Source organism: Nansenia antarctica (assembly GCF_963989245.1).
Source record: "Nansenia antarctica genome assembly, chromosome: 13".
Taxonomy (NCBI): Eukaryota; Metazoa; Chordata; class Actinopteri; order Argentiniformes; family Microstomatidae; genus Nansenia; species Nansenia antarctica.
The window spans coordinates 17,292,483-17,317,906 of record NC_137683.1 but is presented as its reverse complement, the minus strand read 5'-3'; the positions used below and the strand labels follow the sequence as shown (position 1 = coordinate 17,317,906).

The following is a 25,424-nucleotide window of genomic DNA, read 5'->3' as shown; positions in this document are numbered from 1 at the left end:
ATCTGTCTGGCCTTTTGTTTCCCTCTTCACTCTCTCATCTCCACCCCAGCCCCCCTTCATCTTTCTGGACTAAGATTATGCAAAGACAAGACGCTGCAAGAGACATAGGAGAAATGTTTACGGAAGACAGGGTGGAGGTATTGACAAAGCTGGCTTTACATTTCCCCCAAAATGGATGTCATTTATTGATTCACTTGATGCTTTGATTGGGTCCTAGGTAAGATGCAAGTGACTTCCATCTTATAGCCACCAATACATAAACAGTGTATGTGCCTTTGACGAGGTACCAATCATATTCAGTGTCCAATTGCTATTGAGGCTGGTTCATCATCAGAGCTTAGAAAAACACTTAACACGCGAAATAGGCATGTCTAAATAATTCTCACATTCGTCACTTAATCCTGCTTTGGAATAAAACAAAAGAAAAAGTACAAGCACTGATGGATCCTTCAATATAAACACACAACATAATATCAAACGTACAATCTTTGAATTTATTTATTTCATCTTGTATAAAAGCAATTTGTTCCATAAAGACAACAGTAACTGGATGTCTGCATTTGATCGGAATGCCCCAGACAATGGGCAGTAAGGTCAAAGCATCCCTTTCCTTTTGCATCTTCAATAAAAGCTCATTTGGCACTTCTACATGCCATACTGTAATACGTCTCTCCTCTTGCAGAAAATTAACTATGCCCCATATCTTCACTGGATGAAGTGGTCCATAAAATAAACAAGAGGCTTTTTCCTGTTGAGGAAATGTAATTTGTCTTGAATGCTCTCAATAAACCTAACTTAATACATTAATTATGAAGTCTTTCCCCCTTTCCCTACAACCCTTTCCCCTACTCCCAAAATACATAAATACAGATTAAATATATAAAAAACTATTTAAAAAGAAAACATTGGCAGTGAATTCCCGGATTGATTGATTCCTGCTGGTCCCTGCAAGTCCCAGTTTCCCCAAGAAGCTCCAAACCCTTGAGGTTAAAGTTGATATGTCAAAGTGTGTGTGTGTGTGTGTGTGTGTGTGTCTGTTTGTTCGAGTAGTGAATAGGTAATGGTCCATCTATCTCCAGGGGGATTCCATCCTATTGTAGGCTTGTAACAATGGAAGAAATATTCATTCTACTTCCTCCCCACGTCCCTGGTCGCTTCAACTTCCTCCATTTCATGAACTCCTGTCCTGAACCCCCCTCCATTTTGCCATCCCTGTCCTCCATCCCGTCTCTTTGGGGCTGTAGAGGGTATCTTAGGGTACCCCTCTATACGTTGCAGGGGTTGGCGGCGGTCTTCTTGCCCTCATAGCCGTAGAGGAAGGTGGCAGCGATGACCAGCACTGCACCCAGGAAGAACACACTGGGAGAGAGAGGGGGGGGGAAGAAAGGAGATTACACTAGCTACACACCTGTGTCCAATACGCTACTTGAAAGTATTTGAGGTGTGTCCTTGGAGTTTGCGTTGACACGGGTCTGGTAAACTAGGCTATTCATCATGTCCCCAGACACTTCCACCCAATATGCTCGGAAAGTCTGGTAGGCCAACACGTCAAACTTGGCCTTTGTTTAAATGACTAATTAACTCAGTAAATGCACTCCCATAAAGGCCAGGTGTGAGTCATTGTTAGTCCAGACTTATGTGCACAATAGCTTCGGGATAAGGTTAGCTAGGCTATAGGCAGCACGACTGCATTCAGCTTGGTATAGTTTCTTATTTAGAAATCTAGTTTACTTCACCAGGAAGTGCCTTGAGGCTTGAGACAGTTTTAAGAGACAGCCTGGAAAGACACCTTGTCACGTTATACAGTTTATCCTAAACTAATTCTCTGTTTTCCAAGCCAAGGAGCTGAGCTTTGTACCTGTCATACTTTAAAAGTGTGTGTGTGTACAGTACCAGTAAAAAACAAAAAATCAAATTGAATGGGGAAGTGTGTGTGTGTGTGTGTGTGTGTGTGTGTGTGTGTGTATGTGTGTGTGTGTGTGTGTGTGTGTGTGTGTGTGTGTGTGTGTGTGTGTGTCTGTACCTTGTAGGGTCGAAATCTTGCAACCAGAAGTAGGATATGAGCGTAGACAGGATGATTGACAGAGACGTAGCGAAGCCCTTCAGGATGTTGTCTGCATACTTAATGACGGCTGCTATGACCAGCCCGCCCAGGGCCTGAGGGGACACCCAAACACATCACACACAGAGTCATGATCTCAGGAACCACAGATGAAAACACATTGCACTCTATTTCATATACAGTATATATATATATATATATATATATATATATATATATATATATATATATATATATATATATATATATATACACACACACACACACACACACACGCACGCACGCACACAAAGCCAGAAGTCGTAATATACCTGCAGGGCTACAACTGTCCAGGTGATACCATTATATCCTTGGAACATTCCAGACTCTCTCACCCTCTCCCCATCATACACAAATACTCCTATTAGACCAAACATCAGGCCAAACATACCTGCAGAGAAGAAAAGAGACAGAAACAGAGAGAGGGGTCAGAGTGGCCATTGCAAACCTTCTAGTACTGCAAACATGTTCACACACACACACACACACACACACACACACACACACACACACACTGTCCTGGTCCTGACCTAGCTGGATGTTGCGGACCCACACACTCTGTTTGGTTTCCTTGAGGATCTTCTCAAAGTAGACGCCAGCAAAACCACTTGAGAAGCAGGCGACCAGTACAGCCATCACACCTACCAGCTGGGAGCCTGCAGAGAGAGCCTTCTGCTCAGACCCCACTGGGGACTCTGTAGGCCACTGTGGAAACATGCACATGTCAATCAATACAGACCACAGTGTACCGTGCAGAGAAAACTCTGTAGGGGTTCACATACTTTCACATACTCTCATCACTTGGGACTGATCACTTGACATACTCTTCATTCACTTGGAACCTAAAATTGAAAAATGCCTTTAGGAATTGGATTTTTCTTTTACTGATCTACATAACCCACTCCACACGTAAAAAAAAAAAGTGTTTATAGGAAAGGTATAGAAAGAGTAAAAAACAAAAAAACAAACAAACATGTGAATAAGAACCTTTGGTAATGGGGATTCAACATCTGGGGATTCTGTAGGCCACTGTGGAAACATACACATATCAATCAAGAGATTACTATTATTAATTAATTAGTAATCTCTCTGAAAGATTCCTGTCCATCATTAAATAGTAATAGTACTAGATCAGGTCATTCCTCCAGAGTGAACAGATGAACAATGAAACATTGTGTCTCAGTGCTGTAATTGTTCACAAAAGAGCTGTGACACACCCAGGATTGCATACTGGTATTTTGACATTCTAGGCTTCAGAAAGGCTTCATTTGGTATGTTCACCTGTACGAGAGCGATGCCAGCCATGAGTACCAGCAGGGAGATCCACTGGTACACGCCCAGCTTCTTCCCCAGCATGGACACAGAGAACAGAGCCGTGGTTAGGATCTTCAGCTGGTATGTCACCTAAGGAAAAGGACACCATTGAGATGCAGCACAACTAGGGCTGGGTATCGCCACTGTTTTCCCAAAACGATTCGATTCCGATTCACAAGGTCCCGATTCGATTCGATTTGCGATTTGATATCGATTCGATTATTTAGTTACAATACCAATTTTGCTTGAACATGAAAGAAATCCTCAGAACTAATGCTATAAATGGTTCAAGGAACCCTCTAACATGTTGCATTGTTAAAATATATCAATGTTTACATTAATAATTGACTCGAAAGCAGTAATTGGAACATAAATGAAAAAAAAGTGCTTTCTTTACTGCAGCCAGTATAAATAAAGGGGCTACAAACATAGCGTACCTGTAAACAGACATCACCTATCCCTCAGGAAAACATACAATTTGCTGTAGTGTGATTGTCTCAAATAGCTTATTTGCATGTGCAAAACACTGATGATTTTGGGGAACAAAAATTGTACATTGTACATTGTAAACCGTCAAGTCCATGAAACTAAAGCCCTTTATGACTGCTTCTTCATGACTGCTTTCTCACTTTTTGGAGATGGTAAGATTTTTCTGCAAGAAAAGGAGCTGATCTACAAGTTGCGACGTCATGTTTCACATTTGCGTACATGTTTGGGGTTTCACCGCATAGGCGGCTGCATATATGAAAAAAAGACCTTACCCTAAAATAATTGGAACAAAAGGTTTCTCAACTGTTGTTTGTAGTATTAGGTCCAATTGGGGGTTAGCGGTACTGAGCCTTTATGTACCACACAGTAATAATGAATTTATTCCTTATTGGTAGCAAAAGAAATCACCTGAAAGCTTCAACAGAATGTGAATTATAAGTGAAATCACCATTATGCATTATGGCACGTGGAAAAGGGAGAAATGTCCAATTACATTGGAAAGTTTTCTTCACTTTTAACATACATAAGCTTATAAGCTTTAATATATAATTGTACTTGTTATCACTTCACTACAATTTATATATGCTAACTGGATTCCTAGATCACAAAACATGGGGTTAGGCACCAAAAGTACTTTTGTCTAGGATGAATAATGAAAGAGTAATGGTCTAAGGCACTGGCGGTGGCCATCTTGAAAATTAGACCTTACTTGTGGTCAGATTTTGGTAGACTTTTGATATGTTATTAAGTACACCTGATACTACAATAATCCATTGAGATTTTTTTTAGGGTCAAACCATATTTTATCTGACTATCACTCAACTGTTTGCGGTTTGTGGTATTTCGCTTTTCCACTTTGCACAGCTTACATATGGCTTTGCTTTTGTCCTGCTGTTCTGTCGTCATGTTTTTTATATTTACCGCCACAAGATATCGTTGCGGGTTGAATCTGCACGCAGGAAAAGGCATAAAAGATCGATCTCAGGGTTTATGAGTCGATAATCGCTCATTCAAATTAAGATCGATTTTGAATCGGGAATTTATTTTTTAACCCAGCCCTAAGCACAAAACACACATGGTGCCACTGCCAACACACACACACACACACACGCACACACACACACACACACACACACACACACACACACACACACGTACACGTACATACACACATACACACATACACACATACACACATACACACATACACACATACACACACACACACACACATACACATACACATACACATACACATACACATACACATACACATACACATACACATACACATACACATACACATACACATACACACACACACACACACACACACACACCTGGTAGGTGGCTGCGTCCAGGTTTGACAAAGCAACGTAGAGAAGGTTATTCTGGAGTGTGTATATCCCTGAAGGAATAGCCAGCTTTAATGTCTCCATGGGCTTCTTTAGGATTTCCTCCTTCAGCACAGAATTGAACGCCCGCACACTGAAGTCTGAAGGCAGTGAGAGAGAGCAAGAGACAAAAAGAGAGTGTGGAAAGAAAACAGCCCTGAAATGAAACACTATGCTTGAGAGATGGACACAGAGAGAGAGAGAGAGAGAGAGAGAGAGAGAAGCAAGAAATGATAAAAAGACACAAAGATAGATACAATCTCACAAGTGAAACCGAGACTCACTTTGGTCGTTGAAGACCAGCAGACAGCAGGCCAGGATCTTGATCAGCTCAGCCAACACCACAGCAGAGGAGGCCAGGTAGCGGGGTCCCTCCCCCTGCAACGTGCGCGAGTAGCGCATGGTCAGCACCAGAGACGTGGTCTGCAGCACCAGCACCCCCAGGGACATGTACTTCAGCCGTAACGCAGACGGCGACGGCGAGGAGGACGACATGTCCACGACAGCAGTGCCGCAGGATGACACCGGCAGGGAGGAGTGTGACAGGTCAGGCTGTGGAGACAAAAAGGCGTAATACATCTCTTAAATACAGCTATAGTATATAAAAATATATATATTTTTATAATTATAAAAAGGAATCCAACCATGGCATGGAGTCCAAGATCCTGCTGGCCCTTCTACAGAGGCACAACCGAGAGTATACTGACTGGGTGCATCACTGTTAGCATCCAGGATCCAGGATATATATAACCTCCATCCAGGATATATACAGTAAACAGTGTGTCAGCAAGCCCGGAGCCCGGAGGATCATCAAAGATCCCAGCCACCCCAGCCACAGTCTGTTTGAACCGATGGCGTCCTAAAGACGAAGCCTCTTCCGGAGCCTCACGGCCAAAACTCAGAGGCTAACCAGCAGCTACTTCTCCCAGGCTCATAAACAAACCTACTGTAGACAATTGACTATCATCCCCAAGCACACGCTATGCACTGTATACAGTCTACCTAACCTTAAGCACACAGTCACTTTACTCAATACTACCTCCCACACCCAATAATGCCACCGGGTGCAATACTCATAACATTCTACTTTATCACTTACGTCTTGTACTATTGTCACTTTTTTATCTTGAATTATGCCTATTGCCTCTAAGAATTGTACTCTCTTACACTTGTGTAATATGACAATAAAACTTGAAACTTGACTTTCAATCTCAGTGAGGAGACTGGCATGGGCTCAAAATAGTGGAACAGTAGCTATTTTGCTATTTAGAGAGAGGGGAGGAAACAACCTTTTGGAAAAATAATGCAACTGTAGCTTATAGTGCCACTACGAGGCACTGCAGGTTCCAAATGACCAGTCCTCCAAATGACCAGTCCTCTTAATGACCAGTCCTCCTAATGACCAGTCCTCTTAATGACCAGTCCTCTTAATGACCAGTCCTCTTAATGACCAGTCCTCTTAATGACCAGTCCTAATGACCAGTCCTAATGACCAGTCCTCCTAATGACCAGTCCTCTTAATGACCAGTCCTCTTAATGACCAGTCCTCTTAATGACCAGTCCTCTTAATGACCAGTCCTCTTAATGACCAGTCTCCTAATGACCAGTCCTCTTAATGACCAGTCCTCCTAATGACCAGTCCTCCTAATGACCAGTCCTCCAAATGACCAGTCCTCCAAATGACCAGTCCTCCAAATGACCAGTCCTAATGACCAGTCTTCTTAATGACCAGTCCTCCTAATGACCAGTCCTCTTAATGACCAGTCCTCCTAATGACCAGTCCTCTTAATGACCAGTCCTCTTAATGACCAGTCCTCCTAATGACCAGTCCTCCTAATGACCAGTCCTCCTAATGACCAGTCCTCTTAATGACCAGTCCTCCTAATGACCAGTCCTCTTAATGACCAGTCCTCTTAATGACCAGTCCTCTTAATGACCAGTCCTCTTAATGACCAGTCCTCCTAATGACCAGTCCTCTTAATGACCAGTCCTCTTAATGACCAGTCCTCCTAATGACCAGTCTTAATGACCAGTCTTAATGACCAGTCCTCTTAATGACCAGTCCTCTTAATGACCAGTCCTCTTAATGACCAGTCCTCCTAATGACCAGTCCTCCTAATGACCAGTCCTCTTAATGACCAGTCCCCCTAATGACCAGTCCTCTTAATGACCAGTCCTCTTAATGACCAGTCCTCCTAATGACCAGTCCTCCAAATGACCAGTCCTCCTAATGACCAGTCTTAATGACCAGTCTTAATGACCAGTCCTCCTAATGACCAGTCCTCCTAATGACCAGTCTTAATGACCAGTCCTCTTAATGACCAGTCCTCCTAATGACCAGTCCTCTTAATGACCAGTCCTCTTAATGACCAGTCCCCCTAATGACCAGTCCTCTTAATGACCAGTCCTCTTAATGACCAGTCTTAATGACCAGTCCTCTTAATGACCAGTCTTAATGACCAGTCCTCTTAATGACCAGTCTTAATGACCAGTCCTCCTAATGACCAGTCCTCCTAATGACCAGTCCTCCTAATGACCAGTCCTAATGACCAGTCTTAATGACCAGTCCTCCAGGTTGTATGACAGTTGGATGACAAGCTGCATTGCCCGACAGGTTCTGAAGACATAGGCAGAGGAGTCCAGTCTTTTTATTTTTATCATTCACTGTAGTTACTGTAATCCCTCAGCAGATATTCTCCATTCTGACTTATGCTACTGTACGTATAGCTTGAATGATGGTTCTTCGAACCTGGTCCTGGTGAAGGTGAACAGGCTTTTGTCCTGTTCATTAACACAAAGATCAGACTTTGGTCAAATAACGGTCACCTACTTTCTTACAATCTAGAGGCAGAGCTGTGCTTGACTTTGTTTGCCTGGTAAAAATGGAACCAATAGTCCCAGAAGTGTAATCTCCAGACTTAATGAAGCACATACAAATAATTGTATTAAGTGACAAGAGCTATTGTGTTTTTATTCAAGGGCACCACACTGTGCTTCAACCACTATGCTACTTGGCTAGACTTTCCTATACCAGCATCTTACCGTCCCCTGACCACCCACAAATACCATCAAACAGACAAACCCCATTCAGAGGGCTGAGGCAGCATTGCTCATTTGCAGTAAAATCAACTGTGTGTCACCCAATGACACGACTTCCACTCCTTCCCATGGTCCCTAGTGGAAAGTGACTGTGAGCCGGATGGGAGAAGGATGTACCGTAGTTTTTGCCAGAGCCCGGCTGTGTTGGCACAAGGAACAAGCCCTGTCAACTCTAGATTATTTACACAGGAGTTTTGGACAGCAGCCATGGGCTCAAATCTCCTGCCCCCTCAGTCACAAACTCACCACTACTTCAAACTTCAAATGTCAAATTCACACTTTCCTACAGGTAATCCTCGTTCTGGTAGGCCAGACAAATGGAACAGCAAAACTATGCTGTCACCAAATATCCAAGTGAAGTAGACTATGCAAATGAGGTAGTCCATTAGAGCTATAGAGTCATGTACCTTTATAGAGTCATGTAGCTTTATAGTGTCATGTAGCTTTATAGAGTCATATACCTTTATAGAGTCATGTAGCTTTATAGAGTCATGTAGCTTTATAGAGTCATATACCTTTATAGAGTCATGTAGCTTTATAGAGTCATGTAGCTTTATAGAGTCATGTAGCTTTATAGAGTCATATACCTTTATAGAGTCATATACCTTTATAGTCATATACCTTTATAGAGTCATGTAGCTTTATAGTGTCATGTACCTTTATAGAGTCATGTAGCTTTATAGAGTCATGTACCTTTATAGAGTCATGTAGCTTTATAGAGTCATATACCTTTATAGAGTCATGTAGCTTTATAGAGTCATATACCTTTATAGAGTCATGTAGCTTTATAGAGTCATATACCTTTATAGAGTCATGTAGCTTTATAGAGTCATGTACCTTTATAGAGTCATGTAGCTTTATAGAGTCATGTAGCTTTATAGAGTCATGTACCTTTATAGAGTCATGTACCTTTATAGAGTCATGTACCTTTATAGAGTCATATACCTTTATAGAGTCATGTAGCTTTATAGAGTCATGTAGCTTTATAGAGTCATGTAGCTTTATAGAGTCATATACCTTTATAGAGTCATATACCTTTATAGAGTCATATACCTTTATAGAGTCATATACCTTTATAGAGTCATGTACCTTTATAGAGTCATGTACCTTTATAGAGTCATGTACCTTTATATTTCATGCTTCACTCACAAAGCAGCCACTGGAACTCAATTTCGAGAGAAAGGGAGAGATGTTCCCCTCAGGTCAATATTAGTACATAGAACCATAAATACGGAAAATAAATGTGTACGCTGTCCTAAGTTTGTAACAGGAGCGAGGAGGTCATGTAGGTGCGGCCAGGTTGGGCAGAGAGGGATGGGGGCACAGAAGGCTTCCTATGCAGCCCTCTCAAGCTGCTGCTGTTACTGGGGAGGGGCCACACAATCCCCCTCTGTGTGCACATACTAGGGAGGGGGGGCAGGGGGCCGACAGAGCCCAGGGCAGCCAGGAGACGCCCTCCACATACGCACACAAGCTTTAATACACTGCCCTTCCTCCAAAAGAGCCATGGGCACGTGCACACATGCTCACGCACACAAGTGCTCTCACTCTCTCTCTCACACACACACACACAGACACACACACACACACACACACACACACACACACACACACACACACACACACACTCACACACACTAGGTTCCTTCTGTAGGAAAGACAGAATCCTGTTTGAGAGTAATTAGCTATGCATGAGTAAGAAATGCAAGAATGCAAGAAAAACCAGAATGACAAGAAATAATTGTCTACCCTTTGAGTACGGAATGTTTCTTAAGGGCAATTCCATGGTAACAAAATGTTGTTGAGAAGTGGCCAAAATAAAGACACAACGGTACAGTGTGGCAATGGGACAGTGAATCATTTTTTTAAATGATTTTGGTTCTATACTCCAAAGGTTTAGATAGAGTATGACTGTGTGTAAAGTGTTTTCATTTCTAAATGGTGAAACCAATACACACAGTCAAATAAAAGCTGAACATCTCTACTTTAACGTCATAGTAATTATTTGATTTAAAATCCAAACTTTTGTAGTATAGAGCCAGAAAATGCTTCACTGTCCCATTACTTATGCAAGGCACTGTAGACAATAGACACTCTCATTCAAAAGAAATATAATTAGTTATATATAATTCTAATATAATTATAATTAATATGTCATGTGCATACACACGCCCAATCTGGTCCTAGTTTGCATCAAGAGATAGCACTTCAACACATTTGTAGAACATGTGTTGTATGTGCAACATGTGTATATCATCATTCTCAATGGAAGTTACTTGCGCTGCATATTTGTGTGATTTGTGCGCTGGATTTGCTTAAGTTAGGATAACTTATTCATTTATAAACCAAAGCAAGTATTTGGTAGGTCTACCTATAGTATTCGGATTACTTTCGTTAACTTTCATTATCCTCATTCCTTATGAGGCAGAGAATGAAAACATCATATGTGGGTTTTTGGCAAATATAAGTGTTGATATTAGTTGACCGAGGTCTATACTTGAAGTACACAGAACTGCCCATATCCAGAGCCAGAAAAGCACCATTAAATGGCAACACATTTCCAATAGGTCTACGTCACACCAGAAACGGTTGGAAAACATAACTATGGTCTACATGTTATGATACTACAGGGCCAGAATAGGTCACAATACAGGCTTAGTATGAAAAGTGGGCCAATTATGAAATCAAATTGCAAGAGGTAAGAGTAAAGTCTTCTTTCTGACAGATAACATCTTGCCACAGATAACATCTTGCCAGATAACATCTTAGGTGCAGTGTACCTAACAATGCCATACATTGTGTTCACCCTGGGCAAAGGAGACACGGCTGTAAACACATATGCATTCCACCACATCTGCTGATGTGGATTGTTCACTTACTGCAAGGAGGTATCCGTTGACAAAACACACCCATTTACTTTTGAGTGGAGTTGGCTTGAAGAACAAACAGAAGACTTGCCAAATGTTTATCAGGACACGGATCAGGAAACGGATCCAGAACCTGAAAGAGGCCGATATAATGTTAATGATATCATGTTATATAGAATGTCAATGATATAATGTTATATGTAATGTCAATGATATAATGTTATATGTAATGTCAATGATATAATGTTATATATAATGTTAATGATATAATGCTATATATAATGTTAATGATATAATGTTAATGATATAATGTTATATAGAATGTCAATGATATAATATTATATATTATGTTAATGATATAATGTTATATATAATGTTATATATAATGTTAATGATATAATGCTATATATAATGTTAATGATATAATGTTAATGATATGATGTGAGCGTTGTGCCCCAAAAATAATTAGAAATTCACCAGGACATGATTTATTCCGTTATATCATACGTGCTAACAACAACAAAACAACTTTTAAAGGGCCTCCACATAGATGACACCAAAAAGTGAAATCAATATCGACGCAATCGTGGACTTAAGGCTAAAACAAATACCACGACTCTTTATTCTAAGGATTCCTAAATTATTCTTTTACAGTTGGCTGGGCTATGAAAGCTTGGACCAATATATCAGCCAACATCATGCTCCTGTCTGCAATAGTTAAAAAGTTAACCTACAAAACACTAACGACAGATCTGCCTGGTAACTTTTCACTGTTTCTCTAAATAGGATTAAACATCATGTAAGTTGTGCATTGTGAACAAAAATTGTTGTGTGCAAAAAGACTTTACTACGGTAGAAAACGTACCTGTGTGATTCAATGACGTTGAGGACGTGGAGGATGGATACTGTCCTGACTCTCTGTCCCTCTGTCCCTCTGTCCCTCTGTCCCTCTGTCCCTCTGTCCCTCTGTCCCTCTGTCCCTCTGTCCCTCTCCTCGCAGACTGCTCCAGGCGCGCCCCCCTGTCCTGTTCAACGCTGGTCACTTTCAGCGCTTTCTTTCTTTCTTTCTTTCTTTCTTTTGACTTCAGGAATTTAGGGCAACTGTCTCTCAACGCTCCCGCGGTTAAAGTACACCTGGATGGAATTACCTCGCTTGGCCCCGATCTCTCTGGACATGTTTGCTTTATTTTCTATCCTCAATGTTTGTTTTTTACTCGGTGGTAGTACGCGTGTTTATAGTGACCCCTGCTGGAGACACACAGGCGACACTGTTTCTAAACCAACTAAATATGTTTTTTTGTGATACAACTGGATGATCGTTCGTGTACCGTTACGGTGAAATGCACGTTTTTGAGTGATGCCGTGTTGTTTTTGTTTTATTGCACAAATCGAGTGAAATTACATTTCTAAGATTTCCTCCGGGTCCTATGTAACTACTCCGGCACGGTAGGGGGCGACATATTCACATATAGATATCCTCTTTGTTTACGAACCACCCGCCTGTCCTAGAAGGAACCCATGTGCTTTCTGAGCTGAACGTTCCGAGTCAACATCTCTGAGCCAGGCGTTGTGTTTTTAGTCTGTTTTGAACTTCGTTATTTAGCAAAAATGGTTCGTAAATTGAAATTCCACGAGCAGAAGCTTTTGAAAAAGGTGGACTTCATCAACTGGGAGGTGGACAACAACCTGCATGAGGTTAAAGTGTTGCGCACGTATCACATCGAGAAGAGGGAGGATTACACCAAGTAAGTGATCATGCAAGGGCTTTGATAGTCACCAGTTCTTGTTTTCACAGATTATTTGTTTATTTACATTATCTGTTTTCTATTGTTGGTAAATATGTAAATACGTAAATACATTTGATTTAATTTAAAAAATATTATATTAATATTGAAACGGCAGATTATTGATTATTAATCTCTGAGTATTGGAGAAGGGGTAGGATTAAATAAGTTTATGCTTCTTCCTACTCCTTTTCGGACATGTGAAGTAAATAGTGTTTTTTCTTGTTTTTGTTTTGTTTTTTCTTGTTATAACTATTTAATTTTTTCACATGTTCGAAATAAAGCTTTCATTCATTCATTCATGCATGTTGTTGCTTTTTTTTTTTTTTTACTGTTCTACCTGGGTCAGTGATGTTCTACCTGGGTCAGTGATGTTCTACCTGGGTCACTGTTGTTCTACCTGAGTCAGTGTTGTTCTACCAGGGTCAGTGATGTTCTACCTGGGTCAGAGGTGTTCTACCTGGGTCACTGTTGTTCTACCTGGGTCAGTGATGTTCTACCTGGGTCAGTGATGTTCTACCTGGGTCAGTGATGTTCTACCAGGGTCAGAGATGTTCTACCTGGGTCAGAGATGTTCTACCTGGGTCAGTGATGTTCTACCTGGGTCAGTGATGTTCTACCTGGGTCAGAGATGTTCTACCAGGGTCAGAGATGTTCTACCTGGGTCAGAGATGTTCTACCTGGGTCAGAGATGTTCTACCAGGGTCAGAGATGTTCTACCTGGGTCAGAGATGTTCTACCTGGGTCAGTGATGTTCTACCTGGGTCAGTGTTGTTCTACCTGGGTCAGAGTTGTTCTACCAGGGTCAGAGATGTTCTACCAGGGTCAGAGATGTTCTACCTGGGTCAGTGTTGTTCTACCTGGTTCAGTGGTGTTCTACCTGGGTCAGTGATGTTCTACCTGGGTCAGTGATGTTCTACCAGGGTCAGAGATGTTCTACCTGGGTCAGAGATGTTCTACCTGGGTCAGAGATGTTCTACCTGGGTCAGTGATGTTCTACCTGGGTCAGTCATGTTCTACCTGGGTCAGTGATGTTCTACCTGGGTCAGTGATGTTCTACCTGGGTCAGTGATGTTCTACCTGAGTCAGTGATGTTCTACCTGAGTCAGTGATGTTCTACCTGAGTCACTGTTGTTCTACCTGGGTCAGTGATGTTCTACCTGAGTCACTGTTGTTCTACCTGGGTCAGTGTTGTTCTACCTGGGTCAGTGTTGTTATATAGGATTTGACCTTAACTCGAGTTGCTTACGTAACAATGATGATTACACAACAATTGACTCTCTTGGCTGATAGTTATACCCTACTCAGTCATCCAACAATCTACCATGCAGAGCAGACTGACCTCTCTTTCATCTATCCATTCAGTCAACTAACCTAACACACCCATATCACTTTCTTTCAACTACCCAGAGAATCTTCATCAACCCTGATAAAAGCTTTCTGATACCTGTTAAACCTTTTAAACTATGAAGCTTTTTGTAACTCTAACAAAAACTCTCATCCAGTTAACCAACTAACTCTACCACTCAATCGACCAACTCTATAATTACCCTCTCCACTGAAGTAGCCTACCTCTGGCTCATCCTATCTATCCAACATTCTATTCATCTATCCATCCATCCATCCATCCAAACAAACCATCTCTAACTTTATCCCTATCCCAGGACTCTCACTTTATTTCAACTACCCAGCAAATCTATCGAAACCATCTTTTAACCTTTTCCACTACCAAAATAAGACTTTGCAGATCCACAAAGTTTCTTTTGGAACTTGTTTTTCTAATTTGAGTTCTTCTCTCGCCACAGGTATAACAAACTAAGCCGTAACATCAGAGATCTAGCCCAGAAGATCCGTGATGTGGACGAGAAGGACGGCTTCAGAGCCCATAGCACTTCTCTACTACTGGAGAAACTGTGAGTATCACCAGAAACGGGTGCAATAGTACAAAGAGCTTGAGAAAATATTGTAGTTGATATGGGACCTGGATGGGAAGGCGTTGCTAAAATGAAGAGCAGTGAAAATGAAGACTAGCAGCACCAATAATTTAGAATTGAATGCTTTGGGATATGCCTGAGTGATATGCCTAATGAATGTATGGGCTAGTGGTGCCCTAGTGTGGGGGTAGTGGTGGCCTAGTATGGGGGTAGTAGTGGCCTAGTGTGGGGGTAGTGGTGGCCTAGTGTGGGGTAGTGGTGGCCTAGTATGGGGGTAGTGGTGGCCTAGTATGGGGGTAGTGGTGGCCTAGTGTGGGGTAGTGGTGGCCTAGTATGGGGGTAGTGGTGGCCTAGTGTGGGGGTAGTGGTGGCCTAGTATGGGGGTAGTGGTGGCCTAGTGTGGGGGTAGTGGTGGCTAGTGTGGGGGTAGTGGTGGCTAGTGTGGGGGTAGTGGTGGCCTAGTGTGGGGGTAGTGGTGGCCTAGTGTGGGGGTAGTGGTGGCCTAGTATGGGGGTAGTGGTGGCCTAGTATGGGGGTAGTGGTGGCCTAGTGTGGGGGTAGTGGTGGCCTAGTGAGGGGGTAGTGGTGGCCTAGTGTGGGGGTAGTGGTGGCCTAGTGTGGGGGTAGTGGTGGCCTAGTGTGTGGTAGTGGTGGCCTAGTATGGGGGTAGTGGTGGCCTAGTGGATAGTGAGTTGGACTGGTGAAGTTCAGAAGATCATGAGTTCAAATCCTGGGAACACCACCACTAGTGTGCCCTTGAGTAAGACCTGGGAACACCACCACTAGTGTGTGCTTGAGTAAGGCACGTAGCCCTAAGTTACTGTCCCTGGAATCTCTTAATTGTAATTCGCTGGATAAAAGTGTCTGCTAAATGGTTAAAATGTCAATTGTAAGTAACATGTGCGTGTTCTCCTTGAAGGTACAGCACTGGGCTGGTCCCCACCAAGCAGAACCTGTCCCTCACAGAGAAGGTCACAGCCTCGTCTTTCTGCAGGTGCACCACCCCCGTCATAACATCATATCTCAGAGACTTGTGTCATCGTTTAACTGGCAGTGCCTTAGTCTGACCCCTCTCACCTCCATCTTGTCTGGTTCCCAGGAGGAGACTGCCTACCATCGTGGTGAGCCTGCGCATGGCCCAGAACCTGAAGACAGCCATCACCTTCATAGAGCAGGGGCGTATCCTTCTGTCAGTGACACCACATGGTTGACACACCAGAGCCTGTGTATGGATATGTGCTTGTGTCTTAGGAAGCACACCAGAGCACGTGTGTACGTGTACGTGTGTGTGTGTGTACGTGTGTACACGTGTGTACGTGTGTGTGTGTATGTATGTGTATACGTTTCAAGTTTATTGTTACGTCACATTACACGTGTGTAAGAGAGTAAAATTCTTAGGCTTCGATTCCTGAATTGCAGACATAAGGCAATAATAAAGATAAAAAAGTGACAGTAGTACAGGGCATAAGTGACAAAAAAGAATAGGCATACTACCAGATAAAGGTGACAATAGTACAGGTAGACAGGATACACTAGTGGTGCCACTAGTGATAATAGAGTTCAGTAGTAAAGTGGCTGTGAGCTTAAGGTTTCCGTAGTCCGTATACACAGGTTGTGCTTGGGGAAGATATTCAATTGTCTACAGTGGGCTTGTTCATGAGCCTGATCTCCTGGGGGAAGTAGCTGTTGGTTAGCCTCTGAGTTTTGGCCCTGAGGCTCCAGAAGAGGCTTCATCTTTAGGACGGCATCGGTTCAAACAGACTGTGGTTGGGGTCTTTGATGATCCTCCGGGCTTTGCTGAATATATATAGAGTTTTTGTATATATCCTGGATGGAGGGAAGCTCACATGATGGGGTCCTTTTCCTGACCATTCCTCCTGAAGTCTGCCACCAGCGCCTTGGTCTTGTCTGTGTGTGTGTGAGTTTTAGTTGACCCTTTTGTAGTTATGATGTACAGGTAGTTAAATAATTGGTGTTCTAATAATGAGTGAAGTGCTTATGCCCTTGACGGTGTTAGATGTACGTGTGGGACCAGAGATTGTCACAGACCCAGCCTTCCTTGTGACCAGGTTAGTGTCGGTTTGTTTTTCTCTTTCTGTCCCTCATGTTTTCTGACTTAATGTCTGTGTCCAAACATGTCGGCTTCCTAAATACACTTAATGGTTCATTACATGTATTTTTTCTTCTCTCCAGAAATATGGAAGACTTTGTGACTTGGGTTGATTCCTCAAAGATTAAACAGCATATCATGACCTACAATGATGAGGTGAGACAACACTGGCAGTTAATTTACTTACACATGTTGTAATACTAACCTAAAGGCTCCTGGATATATTTGGTATGATGTAATCAATGGTTAATCCCATTGTATGATAGTGATGCAACCACAGAGCACGGATCTACGGTCTGACTCCTTTTGTTTTTCAGAGGGATGACTTTGATCTTGTGGTGTAGACCTGTTGACCGACAGTTCATCCATCGCCCTTGGGAAAAGAGGAATGTAAAGAGGCCGGCTTGCGTGTTTGTATGTGTGTATGGATGTATTGTGTGGGTGTGCATATGGAGTGAGTCAGTATTTTCAGTAAGTTCTGAATTCATATTTAAGTGTAATGGTAAGAAGTCATTACACACACAAAAATGATGAGTAAATGTATACTTTTGTTTTCAAGTAATCCTTTTTTTCTTTAACATGTATAACTTTTGTAAACAATAAAAACGAAACGTTTTGCCATGGTAAGTTGTTTTTATACATAAGACCACTGCATATAGATATCATTTCCATTCACAAAGAATTGTACAGAACCCAGGCCACCCCAATATGTAAACATCGATAATGCAAACAATCTCTTTATACTGCAGAACATGTGATTATACAAGCATTATGAATGCACGGAAAGTTCCACCTCATTCACAGTCACACACAGGGCAGTAGTATTTGTGGCCGTCCAGGTATGACATGACACACCGCTGAAAAAGGCACACGAGACCCATTCACACACTCAATACAAAGACACAATGGTTGCATTCCAGTATTCCTACATTTCAGCCATGCCGCACAGATAATCAGATTTCGGGAGAATAATGTCAGAATAAGTGTACCATCTCAAGGACCACATCAACATAATACTGCAATCTGCTTTTCCGATAATAATTATAATAATAATGCAATATAGATTACCTGGAATGCAACCACATCTTCCCCTTCTTTTTTTGTTGTTGCTGTGAACAGAAACCACCCAGATGATAGTCATATCTTTGGTAGCAGGAACATAGAACATTAGGTTACCGGGGGAAACCCAAACTTCTCCCTCTTTCAGTCTATATCTCAGTCAATCAGAGCCACCAGAAACGCACGTAGACTATGAGTGTAATGAAGAAGACTGCCCCGGCTGCCACCTTGGCATATGTGGAGCGTGTGTTGAGGTATTTGGCATCGCTGCGGTACTTCTTTGAAAGGCTGGCCAGATTACTGGCTTTTGAGTCCAGAGCTGAAGGAAAAGATAAGAGACAATATTTAAGATTAGATTGCAGATTAGATTGCAGAGTACCAAAGTACCAGACAACGAAATGCAGTTTAACATCTAATCAGAATTGCAAATAGTGATATAAAACATGATAGTGATAGGTACAGTATGGCAAGTACAGTAGTTAGAGGTATATACAGGAGAGGATAGCAGTAAACTATGTATATCATGGTGTATACAGATGTCTAAATAGAGGCTATATAAGGGACAGTAATTGAGTGAGACCTCAATTAATTGAGTGAGATCTGAGCAGCAACACTGCCATTAAGTCTTTATAGCAGGTTGTATGTATGAGATTGTATGCTATGTGATTACCAGACAGGGCCTCCCCTCTTTGCAGGACCTCCTCAATATTTGCCACCATGATCCTCTGAACGTCGTGCAGTTCTGTGTTGATGCTGCCCAAGTTCCGCCGTGCTCTGCTGTCGATGTAGGACTTCTTTGTTTTCTGAATGTACGTGTCTAGAGACAGGGGGAGGGATCGGGCAGTTGATTTAGGGTGCACAACATCGTCTAATATGGCTTTCATTTGCACTTAACCTGAAAACAGGATATGTAAAAGGAATATATAGTAGATGTCTACTGGGAAATTTGCTTTCACCTATGTTTTTTCCCCCCCACATCAAGAGAGGTATAAGGCACTTTTACTTCTGAGATGGACCCTTCCTTCTCAGACTTTTTGGTTAGGAAGTTCTGAAAGAGCTACCTGCCATGTTAGAATAAAAACGTGCTCACCAAACTCTATAAAAGAGTACGGCCGAGACACTGTGGGGACCTTCTTCCCATGCTGCTCATGGAACTCCGTCTGGAGGTCTTCCAGGTATCCGAAGGCCAGCTTCTTGGAGAACGCAGCCTCACACAAGGCCAGGTAGCACACGCCATGTTCAATCACATAGCTGGGGAGAGAACACAGACATACCACACATTATTGGTAGAAACACTAAGTAAACTAGAAAAATAAGTTCCAGAAGAAGAAACTTTGTGGGCTTGCAAAGTCTATTATTTTGGTAGTAGAAAAGGTTTAAACATGGTTTGGATGATAGACGATGGCTAGGTTGAATGGTTAGATAGATACAAGGTTGGAAAGATAGAACGTAAGATACTGTTATGTTGCTACTGCAAGCACACTTAATTAAGAGGTTAATCAGTATGGGTTATACTGAGTGCAGTAGTAGTGAGTGACCGGTGAAAGGATGACTGATAGTTTAAGGGCCGGTTTCACAGACGAGGCTTAAGCCTTTAAAAATGTTAATAGGTATCAGAAAGCTTTTATCAGGCTTGATGAAGATTTTCTGGGTAGTTGAAAGAAAGCGAGAAAGGTTAGTTAGGTTGACTGAATGGATGGATGAATGGATAGATGAAAAAGAGGATGGATATACAGTGGGGGAAATAAGTATTTCACCCCCTGCTGATGAATTTCAAAATTCATATAATGTGATTTTCTAGGATTTTTTTATTTTATATTCTGTCTCACTGTTAAGATGAACCTACCATTAAAATGATAGACTGTTCATTTCTTTGTAAGGGGGTAAACTCACAAAATCAGCAGGGGGTGAAATACTTATTTTCCCCACTGTATCAGAGAGGGGTGTAGAAAGATCAAAACAATTAAGAGGTTAACTGGTATGGGTTTTACTGAGTGAAGCAGTAGTGACTAGTGCAAGGAGGATGGTTACGAGGTAGTTGAAAGGTTTGAATGAATGAATGAATGGTCTTTATTGTCATTGCTATAGTACAGGTACCAAACAACGACATTTGGGAGAGGTGGCTCCCCTGGTGCTAGGAAAGAAAAAAAACAACTAAAAAAACAAGAAGGGAAAGGAGCTGGTTTACATAAATAAAGGCTATGTACACTATCCACTATACTATACTGTACAGATACAACTTTTGTTTGATGGAAATATGGTTGGAATGACAGAAATATGTTAGAAGGTCACAGACAGAATATTAGATAGATAGATATATTAGAGATGCTCCGATCAGGGTTTTTGGTGCCGATCACCGATCACCGATCACTGGAATCAGTGATCTGCCGATCCGATATCACCGATCACCGATCACAGCGTCGAAAATGGCAATTGAAGCATTCTATTTATTGTGTAGCATTATTTATGTTTTTAATTATTCTTAACACCATTGACATTGTATATTAAGTATTCAAATGAAATTAGGAGATGAGAAAGTATCATGAATTGACAACCATCTGTTTTATTGAATTCACAACCACCTGTAGCTTACTTCAGGAAAAACAAATAAAATGTGAAAATAAAAATCATAATAAATAAAATGTACACTGTCACATCAAATGTGCAACATTCCACTCGAATGAGAGGAACTAGGGGCTCTTAGAGAACTTGGAGCTTATACTGTAGCTTTCCTGAGGAACAATAAACATACCCAAACTAAACTGCAACATAAACAGGCTATAGCCAAATATAAAATACTGTTTCAAGTCAGTCAGTTTCAAGTCATATTTAGGAGGAGATAAGACAGCAAGTCAGCAATAATCAATAAAACAAAAAAACAAAACATTTCACCTAAGGAGATTTCAGACTCAAACCTTACTTCTGATTAAGCAGCATCACTGACAGATTAGCCTTGAGAAATACAAGCATCTCAGCGTTTTTGGCACTCAGCCTGTTCCTCTTATCATCTCAAATATGTCCTGCTATGCTGAAAAGTCGCTCGCTATCTACACTTGTGCAAGGTGCACAGAGAAAGACCTAAAACTCTCGCGCTAATAGTTGTTGTTGCTATGGACCTTAGTCTAGCTTAGTGACTTCCTGCTCGCGGGGTCACATGACGTCGCTGAACACTACCTACACTACGCTCGTGAAGTCGCGCTGGAACTCTGACCAGCACTCGTGGAACACCTCTCGTCCAATCAAAGCACTCGGTCCCTTTATGACGTCGAGCCCAGTGTGCGCTTCGGCGCTCTCGGAGCGAATCGACGAACGCAGCAAATGCCGTATGATATTCGTGGTATTGAAAGTCCTTGCGTGCGTTCCTCCGCGAGGAATTTCTTTTGCGCAGACATTACAAACTGCATATTTGTTGTCTCTTTCCGACACTGTGTAATATTTCCAGACTGGCGACGCCATTTTGTTAACTGATCGGTCGTGTTTGATCGGCCGTTTTGAGAACTCCGATCAAAACCGATCAAGGCCATATCGGCCGATACCGATCGGCGCCGATCAGATCGGAGCATCACTAAGATATATAGATAGCATGCCAGAGCTCACTGGAGTGAGTAGAGTTGTTTGGTTGAGTGGTAGAGCTGGATAACCGGATGATAGTTTTTGGAGTAAAAAAAAAAAAAAGAGTTTCTGGCATATTTTACAGTTGAAATGGTGTTAATAGCTTAAAAGGTGTAAGATTACACAAATGTTTCTTTCTGTTTCAAACCCTGATGTCATAAATTCAAAACTCTCTTCCGACTTTCACTATTTACATGAATGGTTGCAATCTAATCTAATCACCTAACTATCAATGTCAAGAAAACAGAATGTATGTACTTCCATTCCCCTAGAAAATCTATATCTATGTCTGATCACATTCAGTTTGCAAATCAAACACTAAACAGAACCTACAAATATCTTGAAGTAGGCTACTCCTTGATCCACATCTCACGTATCAAAACCACTTATAAGATCAGACCATATCTCACCCATAGGGCCCTATTATGCACTTCTTAACTTGCCGTCTTAAGTGTTAATTAAGACGCACCGCCAGGTTAAGACCTACCGCCACCCTTATTATGCGCTTCATACGCGCTACTGCTATTATGCAGGTGTCGATAGGCGCCCACACATAAGACGTAAAACTCCTGTGCATATATTGCTCATTGTGGGAGTGTTCATATGTTAATGAAGTGCACTAGGCGCCCCTGCTATTATGCGATCTGACTTTGCTCCTATCGCTAAGAAGTGGTTTGAAAAGTTCTTAAGTTTAGACTTCATGCACGTTTTGAAACACGAGCGCGCCGCGGTTTGCGCATGCATGTGGGCACACATGAACACGCACGTGGCTCCACGGCAAGACGTCAATTACGGTCACAGTATAATGCTTTATTTCAGAAGGGAGAGGCAGAGAAGCGCGCTGACCTCCTTCTCAGGACTTCCATAATAGCATAGCGCTAATGACTCAACGCAGCCGGTTCTTAAAGGGAATGGCACCTGGCACGCTGATTGGGTTGATTGAGAAGACGCCCAAAACACACCCATGACTAATTTCTTTGCTTAGCGCCGGGTTTTAGGCGCCCACTACAGCACGCATAATAGCAAAGTGGCCTTGACCACGCCTCCACGTCTTAAGTTTAGATCTACCGCCTCATACTGTCTCCCAATGTGGTCCCACACCTCAAAGGAGATCATTGTATAGCAAGACTATAGCCTATTAGAGCCTACAAGATACATGGCAACTTTCCCCCTTGGACTCACCACTGCACTTTCACACTCCAATGCTTTGACTTTTCAAAATTGCACGAACAATCTAGCCATTAAATGTGTCTTTCAGATCCAAAACAATAACTCCCCTCCAGCACTCAATGCTAGACAAAAACAAAACAAGAACGCATCATCACTAGATCAATTAGCCTACACTTGCACTTATACCAGTACCAGCTTACAAAAACAACTATGGTCAGAGATCATACACCAACATCTGGAATGACATCCCATATTGTATTAGAGAAACAACCTCTATCACACCAAACAGCATTTCAACACCATCTGGATGCATCAGCCACTGATCCAACTCACATACCATCTTACTAACTCCCCATTATCCTCTCCTTTTAATGCTGTGTAATTGTTTAATGTTTTCCCGTTGTCTTCCCTGTGATTGTACCTTTTGTATTGTTTATGTGATTCTGTCCTGTATGTTGCAGAACAGGAACATGCTGCAAACTAGTTTTAACTGAGTCAGGCCAGTCTAAACGTAACAACATTTTAACATCTATAATGTTACTTTTAACCTTTTCCTATATACTATTAAATCAAATGGAAAAGAAAGATCGGCAGTGGTTCAAAAATGTCATCATTTGGTTTCCATAGACCTCTATGTTAAAAAGTGCACTTTCAAGTTACGTGTAACGTTTAAAAAGTTTAGGCCTAGTAATAGGTATCAAAAACAAAAGTCATAGCAACGCGAGTAATTTATACCTCTGCTCATTTTAAAATTGTAGGAGGAGTGGTGCAAGAATTGGAACAATAAGAAGAATTGGAATAAAGAAGAAGAAGAAGAAGAATAGTTAGACCTGCTTAGCAAACCCACCTAATTATACACAATGTCAATTCAGCAACAACGAAGGTTGGATGACATGTCCATCCACAGCAGTCCTGTTATGGTGTACTACATCCCTAGTAAATGTCTTTAGGACTCACGGAAGCGGATTTGTCTACATGACAACTATTTTAGTTCTTGTTCGGCACGGGTACCAGAAATGGCACGGGTACTTTGGCAGTGGAAAAAGGATAATAAACCGGGCTGACCCGGGCTGGCCCTGTAGTGGAAATGCACCGTTACATTACTTACTGGAAAGCCATGGCCCCGGCCTCCAGGGTGCACCTGCTGGGACTCTGAGCGTTGAGTTTACGGAAGAGCTGCTTGGCCTGGTTCTGGTACTGCTGCAGGTCTCTCCCAGACTGACATGATGATGGGACACACAGAGACAGAGACAGAGACAGAGACACAGAGAGAGAGAGAGAGAGAGAGAGAGAGAGAGAGAGAGAGAGAGAGAGAGAGAGAGAGAGAGAGAGAGAGAGACAGAGAGACAGAGAGACAGAGACACAGAGACACAGAGAGAGAGAGAGAGAGAGAGAGAGAGAGAGAGAGAGAGAGAGAGAGAGAGAGAGAGAGAGATACAGAGATACAGAGTGGGTGTACAGGGTGTCATTATTAACAGGCCTACTACAACTGAGTTAAAAACAACCATTTTCACTAACTCGTGAGCTTAGAATTATAAGGTTCTATCTCCGTTTAGGGTAGTTCAGAGATATTGAGTTTTTACATTCCATGATTATGTTTTGTGAGATGGAACCTTTGTATTTTATGAATTACTAACTCAAAAATGTCAACATTTTATAAAATAACACCACACAGGCATTAATAAACACCTAATGGATCAGATTATGTAAAAAAAAACTCAATTTTGACCAAAAATGGAGATAGAACCTTATAATTCTAACGTCACTAGCTGTTCATTCAAACCTGCTCGTCCTCCTGCATCGACGCAGCCAGCGGTAGTCCGTCCGCTACTCGGGCGATCATGGTCAGCAAAACCATCTTCTGGGTCGAGTTTTTCCCCGTAAAACTACAGGTGGAGTTGAGGTGTTGAGGTGTTGCCAAACCGCAACAAGAAAAGTTCAATAAATAATAAATGTCCCTGGGTGCTGCAGTGACTGTCACTGTCAACTGTCAACTTGTCAACTTGTCAACTTCGGTGCATACAGAGAGGATACGTGAGCTGGCCGGAAGTCTCCGTTCCGTCCTGCAATTCGGTCCGACTTGCAACAGTTTTATTCCTCGCAGCTGGTTTTGTTGGCTGTGTTCGAAATGGCATACTAGCATACTGCATACTAGCATACTCAATGAGTATATACTGCATACTAGCATACTCAATGAGTATATACTGCATACTAGCATACTCAATGAGTATATACTGCATACTAGCATACTCAATTAGTATATGAATGAATGGACTTTATTGTCATTGCTACAGTACAGGTACCAAACAACGAAATTTAGGAGGGGTGGCTCCCCTGGTGTTAGGAAAAGAAAAGAAAAAAAACTTTTAAAAAAAAATCACAAGAAGGGAAGGAGCTGGTTTACATAAATACACTGAACACAATCCACTGTACTATACTGTACAGATAGACGACTAGGGTTGTCATATTGCACAATAGTATTGTTTTACGT

General features: G+C 41.9%; 3 protein-coding genes across 3 annotated transcripts; 1 reads left to right on the top strand and 2 right to left on the bottom strand.

The window, feature by feature from the left end:
• Window positions 1-1,265: 1,265 nt before the first annotated feature.
• On the bottom strand, window positions 1,266-5,877 carry slc35a3b (solute carrier family 35 member A3b; the record flags this gene model as incomplete). Its single annotated transcript, XM_080544025.1, has 7 exons — window positions 1,266-1,359; window positions 2,024-2,157; window positions 2,374-2,492; window positions 2,632-2,806; window positions 3,383-3,505; window positions 5,245-5,399; window positions 5,583-5,877. The coding sequence occupies 7 exons, from the start codon at window positions 5,875-5,877 to the stop codon at window positions 1,266-1,268; spliced, it is 1,095 nt and encodes a 364-aa protein (XP_080400151.1).
• A 6,923-nt stretch (window positions 5,878-12,800) lies between these two features.
• On the top strand, window positions 12,801-17,715 carry imp3 (IMP U3 small nucleolar ribonucleoprotein 3). The gene is made up of 7 exons (XM_080544330.1): window positions 12,801-13,009; window positions 14,854-14,961; window positions 15,902-15,976; window positions 16,082-16,161; window positions 17,000-17,051; window positions 17,176-17,248; window positions 17,410-17,715. The coding sequence occupies exons 1-7, from the start codon at window positions 12,873-12,875 to the stop codon at window positions 17,434-17,436; spliced, it is 552 nt and encodes a 183-aa protein (XP_080400456.1). The 5' UTR covers window positions 12,801-12,872; the 3' UTR covers window positions 17,437-17,715.
• sec22ba (SEC22 homolog B, vesicle trafficking protein a) lies at window positions 17,716-24,915 on the bottom strand. Its single transcript, XM_080544326.1, has 5 exons — window positions 24,717-24,915; window positions 24,042-24,151; window positions 19,242-19,402; window positions 18,822-18,968; window positions 17,716-18,470 (listed from the first exon to the last, which is right to left on the bottom strand). Exons 1-5 carry the CDS (start codon window positions 24,789-24,791, stop codon window positions 18,316-18,318), a joined length of 648 nt encoding a protein of 215 aa, XP_080400452.1. The 5' UTR covers window positions 24,792-24,915; the 3' UTR covers window positions 17,716-18,315.
• Window positions 24,916-25,424: the final 509 nt, after the last annotated feature.